At 52.8% G+C, this 8,793-nt stretch overlaps 1 protein-coding gene across 1 annotated transcript in view; it reads left to right on the forward strand.

Annotated features, from left to right (window-relative positions):
• Nucleotides 1-8,793, forward strand: part of LOC116077782 (mesothelin-like protein) — a 12,132-nt gene continuing 3,339 nt past the window's right edge. The window contains exons 1-12 of the mRNA XM_031352566.1: nt 1-262; nt 829-929; nt 1,674-1,794; nt 2,777-2,897; nt 6,209-6,294; nt 6,479-6,605; nt 6,683-6,873; nt 7,366-7,456; nt 7,654-7,795; nt 8,126-8,313; nt 8,385-8,540; nt 8,624-8,751. Of these exons, the coding sequence (XP_031208426.1) occupies nt 887-929; nt 1,674-1,794; nt 2,777-2,897; nt 6,209-6,294; nt 6,479-6,605; nt 6,683-6,873; nt 7,366-7,456; nt 7,654-7,795; nt 8,126-8,313; nt 8,385-8,540; nt 8,624-8,751 (1,394 nt within the window). The 5' untranslated portion in view covers nt 1-262; nt 829-886. The remainder of the gene's footprint in view (nt 263-828; nt 930-1,673; nt 1,795-2,776; nt 2,898-6,208; nt 6,295-6,478; nt 6,606-6,682; nt 6,874-7,365; nt 7,457-7,653; nt 7,796-8,125; nt 8,314-8,384; nt 8,541-8,623; nt 8,752-8,793) is intronic.

Genomic DNA, 8,793 nt, shown 5'->3' on the forward strand with positions numbered 1-8,793 from the left:
TCACGGCCACAGTGCATTGACTAGGAAGAGCAGTCCCGGGCTGCCTACTGGGCCAGGTTTGCAGATGAGCATGAGCCGTGGCAGCTTTACCCACACCAGCCCTGCATCCTGGGATTCAGCTGCAAGGACGGACAGACTCTGAGCCTGGATCCCCGCCATCCAGGATACCTGAGCTACTCTATCATGTGGCCATCTGGTCAGAAGTAGCCTCCTCCCTACCCTGGACAGCACCTTCATTACCAGACTCCATATTCCTGCTCAGGTAAGACCTGACACCAACCAGACCCCAGTGTTACAGGCTGCTAAGCACCCGAGCCTGTTTTGCTCCCTACATAGGGTAGTGACCTTCTGTGAACCTCTTGGGCCCCACAGAGTCAGGTCACAGGGACCCAAATATCATCAGACTATACACTCGGTAGTAGGAAAAGTCAGTGGCACAGGCAGTCCAACAGCTCTAGCTGAGCCCCCTCTTGTTTCTAGAAGAGGGATTTCAGAGAAAGCTGATGTTGGAGGTTTGGGCCACAAGGTGTGGGGGCACCTCTCCCCCACTGCTTGGGAGATTCACCCTTTGTGAGACTTGCTAATTGGATACAAGGCACTCATGGGTCCCCGGGGCCCAACCTGTGATAAGAAAGGCCAGGTTCACTAGCTCTCCTCCCCTGCCACTCCCTGCCGTTGTGACGTTTGTTTATTTGTGGGGCTGTTTTCCTCCCCAGGCAGGGTCAGGTACCCTTCGAGGTGTTACTGCTGGCTCTCTTTCTGTTTCTCTCTCCCTTTCCATATCCCGTGAAACTAACTCGAGTCGCTCCCTGCCTCACATCCAGCTAGGCCTGGACCTACAACCCACAGCCTTCGGGCTTCCCTGCCCTGAGACGCTTCAGCCAGGATGATCAGAACTCTCCGACCATCAGCTATGGGCTCCAGAGTGGGTGAGAAAACACTTCTACACAGAAGGAGATGCCTTGGGGCCCTGGGGTGGCTATGGGTCATATTGCTACAGGGGTGGGTATTGATGCTCTGGCCATCCCATCCACATGAACCCAAATCTGGGGACCTGCTGCAAGGGAAGGAAGGGAGGAGACTGAAATCCATGGGACACGGGCCAGCTAGTATGGTACAAAAGAGCATTGGAACACAGTCCTAGGGTCCTAGTGTGGACAGGACAGGGCTGTGGCAGAAGCCACCACCAGTCTATGCAGCAAGACATAGACTAAGTCCTCTTTGGTAGTCCCAGCTTAAACCAGGCCAGGCCCCACGGAGGCAGCCAGGAGTCCACAAAGGGCATCAGAGCATGGCCATCTTCCATAGGCCCTGTGGCTGCTGCATGAGAGATTTTGCTATGACTCGGCTCTGTGTCATTAGGAACAAACTTCTTCCTCCCGGGCTGGGAGACCCTTTTATGTCCCACTACAGAAACGAGGAGCTTAGAAGAATAGGGAGCCAACCCTCTATCTCTGAGTTTTGGGGTCTCAATTGTTCAAACTAGGAGTACACAAAGCAACAACCAAGGAGGCACTTACACACATGTACGTGTGTACAGAAAACATACACATACTTGCAGACACTGCGTGTACCAGCAGCAAACTGATACGGCTCTGCCAGCCCCCTCCAGGTCCTCCGTTCTAGGAGGGGCTGTGGCTAAGGTGGTCATAGGGAACTCCTTCTCATTGCAGGTGCCCTGGTAAGTCCTGGTCTCGCCCTCCTGCTCTCCCTCACCGCCCACTGCTCTAGTCCTCAGGCTAAGGGCTTGCCCAAGGGAGGACTGAATGCCAGTGAAGCCGACACATGGGTCAGGTGAGCAATACCCAGACTGGGCAAATTGTTTTCTGAGACAGGGCATGGAGAGACGTGGTCCTGAGTCCTCTCTTGGTGGTCCCGGGGGTGGGGGGACTATGTACAGGGTCTGTATATAAGGCTCAAACAGGGCCACCGTTTGCCATCACTGACCTAGAGGGCCTAGCCTGACTTCAGTGCCGCTTGCCGGCCTGCTTCCAGGGTCCAATGTCAATTAGACGGCAGCAAGTCCCTGGCCGTTGTCAATAGTGTGGGCATCACAGGAAGCCTCATCTAACAGGGACTTCCGACCTCAGCCAGTATCCCCCAGGCTTTCCCCTTGGAGCTCTTGGCCATCAGCCTCACTGCCTGTACCAGGACAAGGGCCTTCAAGGCCATCGCTGTTTCCTAAATCATTTTAGCTTAGTCATTTTCTTCTGTCCATGGCTAGTCATCAAATGCGGTGATTGGTCAGGCAGGACCGGGGTCCCAAGTGGGTCTAGCCAAGCCTGGATTAGTATCAGAGACAACGTCCGTCCCCCCCGCCCTCCCCCTGAGTAGGTGGATGTTATATAACACCCTGAGAAAAATCCAGAAGATGACCTCACCTATGGTCACCCAGCATGTGACCCTATACCCTTCAGCAGCCATCGGGATTGGTCCAAGCCTGAGTCAAAGCCAGCTGAGCCTGAGCCCCAGAGTGATGGCAGGACCCATGTTAAAGCCCCAGTCAGCTGAAAATCTGGCCCTAACAAGATCCTCTAGGATGGATGGTGGAAGGAGGGAAGGAAAGAAGGAAGGTAGGAAGGAGAGAAGGAGGGAGGGAGGAGGGGGAAGAAGGAAAGGAACTTTTATCTGTAACAGGTACTCCCTGCCTCTTATGCCCCCGTGGTAGAGACAGCTGAGTGATCTTAGTTCCCCTTGCCAAAGTGTCCCCCCGCCACCTTGCCTTTCCTCATGGATCTTTTCCTTTGGACCCACATGGCCTCCTCCTTCTGCACAGGGACAATACCTCCCTCCTGCAAAACTTCTGGTGCTTGCCCGCCAGCCAGCTGCCCCGGGAACAGCTCTCCAGTTTAATCAGAAGCCTGGCTTCACAGAGGGTCGCACTCAAAGCCTGGCAGGTAAGTCTTTTAAGGGCCGAAAAGAGCACAGATATTGTGGGCTAACAACCAGGATACGAGAGAGTACACAGGGGGAGGAGCAGTTTTTCAAGGACTTGGGGAGGTGGGGTTGGCACACAGTTTCCCTGAAGCAGAGGGATGTCTCCAAGTCATTCTGCCAACCTCAAAACAACCTAGAATGTGACTCTTTGGTGGCCCCACTGTCCCAAGTCGTCTGTCCCTTCTGAGATGATGGATATGAGCACCCACATTGGGTGGTTCCAGCATGTTCCAGCAAGTCTGTCTTCAGGGTGCTTCAACCTCCACTTGAAATGATCCATGTCTTGTCCACTGCCACAGGCCCCTCCATGGGCTCACCTAAGACGTGATGCCTCTTTGGGGTAGCCCAGCCCCAGGCCTCATGAGCGAAGATCTTTTAGCCCATTGGCCTCTCTCCCAACTGGGGCTGCAAAAGCCTGGACCAAGGCCAGCTGAGCCCACTTGGCCCTACATCGGACCAACCATCATCTGCCCAACTTAACAGAAGGAAAGAGCCGGACAGTGTAGTATAGGCCTTTAACTGCAGCCTGTAGGGACTGAGCAGGGGGCTGCCTCAACTGTGTGCACCTAACCTCAAATTGTCCAGATACACATTGTGCGAACAGGCTGGAAGGAGAAACAGGTAAATTCATTGTGATAGCCAGTGCTGTCCGTTGCCTGGCAGAACAGATCAGGTATGGCAGAGGAATCAAGAATACAGAGGAGCTCATTCAGAAGTTCAGTCGCTGAGCTGGTATGTGTGGACAGCCTTACCTCACGTGCTTCTTACCAAGACAAACACATCACTGGCTCTAAGATCCACCTTCCCAATCCTTATGAAGAAAGCATGCAGCATCAGCTCTCACAGCACAGTGAACTTAAACAAGAAATCAGTTACAGAAAGTAGACAGAGAACTCTCAGATACTTGGGAATTGAACAACACATTCTTTTGGTGTTTTGAGACATGGTTTTTCTGAATAGTCCTGGCTCTCCTGGCGCTCATTCTGTAAACCAGTCTGGTCTTGAACTCACCCCATAGCCAAGGATGGCCTTAACTCTTTTTCTTTTAGAGATTTTTTTCTTTTGTTTTTTTTTTTTTTCAAGACAGGGTTTCTCTGTGTAGCCCTGGCTGTCCTGGAACTCACTCTATAGACCAGGCTGGCCTCGAACTCAGAAATCTGCCTGCCTCTGTCTTTTAGAGATTTTTTTATGTATGAGTGTTTTTCCACATATATGTCTGTGTGCCATGTGTGTATGCAGCACTGGAGAAGGTCAGAAGAAGGCTCTGGATCCCCTGGAACTGGAGTTACAGACAGTTGTCAGCCGTCAGGTGAGGGCTGTGAACCAAACTCAAGTTCTCTTAACCACCTTCCCATCTCTCCAGCCCTCAGCCCCCAAACTTAAACTCGTGAAGTTAAAAACCTTCCAAGTGTTTGGATTCCAGGTGGGCACTACCATGTCTGGCATCAGGACAGTTGTAAAAAGGTTTTGAGCTAAATGAAAATTAAAAAATACAGCCTGCCGTGCTGGTCTCTGCTGGAGTCCCAGCAGTCTGGAGGCTGACACACGAGGACTGTGAGTGTGAACCTGAGCTACGCCTTGTCTAGAAGAAAGAAAACTTATCAGCACCAATGAGGTTCAGCAGGAGCGATGGCAGGCTACAGCTTTGAAAATGTGTGTTAGAAAAGAGAAAGATACAGGTCCTGCCAGACGGCTCAGCAGGTAAAGGGTTTGTCCCTTGCCTGACAAGCTGATTTTGATCCCAGAACCCAGATGATGGAGAGACAGAATCGTCTCCCACAAGCTGTCCTCTGGCTTCTACATGCATGCCACAGTGGGTATGCAACCCTACCACCACCACCACCACAGGGGGAGAAAAACGCTAAAAGAGAAATATCTGATTGGTGTAGTTTTCTTTCGGAAAACCAGGGGAAAATGAGAAAGAAAAATCTAAAAGAAGAGAGAGGTAGATGAAAAACCGGAGGCACAAATGAACCAAGCCTGAAGGAAATCAACACGAGAAGCCGATCCCGTGGAATGGAGAAGCGCCTCTAGCCTTCACCTAGCCTCCTCTACTGGCGAGGGCAAACCCACAAAGTACTGATAGTGGAAACAAGCAAGCCTTTGCTGCACATCCCTTGACAAAGGGATGGTAAAGAATGTCCATCCATGCCGGGCAGTGGTGGCACTTGCCTCTAATCCCAGCACTTGGGAGGCAGAGGCAGACGGATTTCTGAGTTCAAGGCCAGCCTGGTCTGCAGAGTTAGTTCCAGGACAGCCAGGGCTACACAGAAACCCTGTCTCAAAAAAAAAAAAAACAAAAAACAAAAAACAAAACAAAAAAAAGAATGTCCATCCATGTGCAGGTGTGGCAGCTTAGAGGGAATGAACCCATCCCCTGAAAACCAGAATCTGCCATTACCTACTTGGGGAACATGGCGACAGCTCACCACACTAGGCATGATGTATTCCTGTCCTCTCAGGACTCAGGAGAATCTTGAGCTCAAGGTCAGACAAGCTACATAGTGAAACCCCTACAAAGAAGAAAAGGAGGGAGGGAAGAAGGGAGGGAGGGAGGGAAGGAGGGACAGATGGAATGAACACTTTCTAGGCAAAGCTAACCCACTTTAATCATCTGTGGGCCTCAGGTGAGTGTTAGAACATATGCACAGTTGAACAACTGCAGCTCAAATTTGAACATCTCTGGATTTTTTTTTTTTAAGACAGGGTCTATACATAATCTTGGTTGCCCTTAAACTGACTCTGTAGACCAGGCTGGCTTCCAACTCATAGAGATCCTCCTGCCTCTGCATCTAGAGTGCTGGGATTAAAGGTGTTCATCTCTGGCTTTTTACTTCAGTTCCATTTGCTTCTCTCAGGACTATCTGTCTCTGGCCTTGTTTTTTCCACCTGCCTTCTCTACTCTGTGCTACTAAAAGTTTTCTCACATGCATATCTCCAGTTCCTTTTTTTTTTTTTTTTTTAATTGGTTTTTTGAGACAGGGTTTCTCTGTCTAGCCCTGTCTGTCCTGGAACTCACTCTGTAGACCAGGCTGGCCTCGAACTCAGAAATCCACCTGTCTCTGTCTCCCACGTGCTGGGATTAAAGGTGTGCGCCACTACCTCCCGGCTTCCAGTTCCTTCTTAAAGCCTGCCTTCTGCTGAGAGGGTTAGGGGCTAAGCAACGGCCCACCAGGTCTGCTGAGAGGGGTAGGGGCTGAGCAGTGCCCCACCAGGGCTGGTCCGCACTAGACAGACAGTAACCTGCCGCCTGACCCTCTACCCCGCTCAGCTCAGCTGCTTGGCCAACCTCGCTGAACGGCTGGGTCTCCAGGAGGACTTCGAGTTTCACCCACCCAACCTTCTACTTTTCTACGAGTGAGTGTCCCTGCCGTCAGAAGGGAGGTTTGAAGCCAGGACCAAAGTGACTGTCTCCTTTTCATGGGCCTGCCATTTGTGGTTGGGCTGCCACTCACTCCTGGTCTTTGGCTACCCTAGAAACACTGGGAAGGCTGGTGGGAGGTCCAGTCTTGCCTCCCTGACATCCCTCCACCGTCTTCAGTCTGAGCCAGGTGGGGGAAACTAACTGCCGAGCCTTCATTCACCACGCTGCCCAAGGGGACACAGAGCTGCTGGCCAACTTGCCCAACCAGAGAGTTGCCCTGAAGCACACAGCCTTGGCCTGTCTGGTAGGTACCTCAGATGTGGGTAAGATTGAGAAGTGAGGCCCAGTTACCTGTTCAGCACTGACCTACTGTCTCTGTAGGGGGGACCCCACCTACAGCTCAGTTCGTCAGACCTGTGGCTTCTCGGGGTCCTGGTGTGTGACATGGAGGCACCACAAATCGTGACTGCGGACCCCAGTGTGCTAAAGAACTTGCTTCGCTGCCCAAAGCTTACTGTCATGCAGACCACTGCCCTCAACACCCTGCTGGCCAATGGGAAAACACAAATTGGGTGGGTGGGGGTTCCGGGGATGAGGCTTGGGGGGATCCGGGGCGGAGGGTAGAGGGCTTCCTTCCTTCAGATAAGATGGGAGGGGCTTGAGGTTTGAACCCAGGACAGCAGCGCCGCCTCCCTTAAGTCTTACTGTTCTTTGTACTCTGACGTTGCAGATTGAAACAATGAGGTACAGGGCTGAGGGTGCTTCTCACAACCTAGGGTTTATAGCAAGACAAACCCCCAAAACTGTGTGGGCACTGGCTGGGAATTAAGAGCTTATGAATAGCTAGGCAGTGGTGGCATACGCCTTTAATCCCAGCACTTGGGAGGAGAGGCAGGCAGATTTCTGAGTTCAAGGCCAGCCTGGTCTACAGAATGAGTTCCAGGACAGCCAGGGCTTCACAGAGAAACCCTGCCTCAAAAAACCAAAAAAAATATTCTTCCAGCATGCTTAGGAGATGGGGTAGCATATTAGACTCCAACACAGTACCCTTTCCCATGCACCAGGCCTCCTGGCTCCTGGAACCTGGAGGGGCTACAGGCCCTGGGACCTCTGGCCACTTACATCAGCCCCCACCTGTGGGAGAAGGTGCAGGAGGTAGGAAGGTGCCTGGTGTGGGACTGGCCGTGGGTACCACCAATCCACCCAGGACCATGCGTGCCACACAGCTACGCTGAGCCTCGAGTGGTGACCCTGGGAGCTCCTATCACACAGCACATCGGGCCTGCAGGGCAGAGGGAGGGACTAGGTTGACCCTTCCTATGACTGGGATTGGACACACTTGCCTCCACCAGGCTGTGGGCTTGGACTTCTTCCGCAGTGTCGTGGCTGCTTGCCGGGCAGGCCAGCTGAGCAGGCACGATGCCAGGCGCTTTGTCGTCAACTTCCTGGAGTCCAAGGCCTCTTCAGTGTCCTCAAGGTCCAAGCGGCGCACAGGTCAGTGTGATCACTGTATACTATGCCTCCCTCAGTCTGGATTCCTAATCTTGACCCAGTCTGGGCCAAGCTCTTGGCTAGAGATCAAAAATGAGGAGCAAGTCAATGTCTGGTTATGATCAGAAGTAGAGGAGGCTGGGCCTGGTGGCACTTAAGGAGCTGAGACAGGAGGATCTTAAATTTGAGGCCAGCTTGGAATACATAGCAAGATTCAGCCCGGCAAAAGTGGGAAAAGATTAAAGGAGGCCAGGGTAAGCGATGGGTCTCAAAGCCAGCAAGCTGTCATCTCAAGCCTTCACCTGCCAGACTGCTCATCAGCACACCTTGCAGGGAGATCCTGTGTCCGTGGCAACATCACAGCAGCCACCCTGCGTGATGACCTCTTCCTAGTTCACTACGACTGCACCCAGCTGGAATCCTGCCTGGGCACACGTGTGCTCAGGGCCAACCTGGACCCCTTGCTCCAACACCCTCTGCCTGCAGAGTGCCAGCGTGTCGTCAAAGCCAAGCTTACTCAGGTGTGTGGATGGTCTGTGTGGGGTGGAGGCTAGAGGGCTCAGCTACAACTTAAACTGCCCAACTGCCTCAGATCTACCCACATGGCATCCCTGAGGACCAGCTGCACCTTATCACCTCGCTGGTCTACCTCTACTCCCTCGCTGAAATAGGCCAGTGGAACATCACATCTGGAGACACAGTGATGGTCCTGCTGGCGTCAGATGCAGCTCTGGACAACCAGACAGAGGTGAGAGTGATAGGGCTGACAATGGGGCCGGGAGCTGGTTGGTCTGGTTTGCCCAGCCCCACTGAGCCTGGCCCTGTCTCCAGGCAGTTCTACAGAGGTTCTTGGACCATAACGGCAAGGTCACTGGAGCTCTTCTTGTGGCCATCGGGGGTTCCCGTCTCTGCTGGATGAGCCTCAGGCAGATCCAGATCATCCAGCCCTCAGAGTTCCGGTGAGCCTCCTAGTCAGCCACCTTCCTGACATGAGGCCGGGG

The sequence above is a fragment of the Mastomys coucha genome, unplaced genomic scaffold (genome assembly GCF_008632895.1).
Source record: "Mastomys coucha isolate ucsf_1 unplaced genomic scaffold, UCSF_Mcou_1 pScaffold5, whole genome shotgun sequence".
Lineage (NCBI taxonomy): Eukaryota > Metazoa > Chordata > Mammalia > Rodentia > Muridae > Mastomys > Mastomys coucha.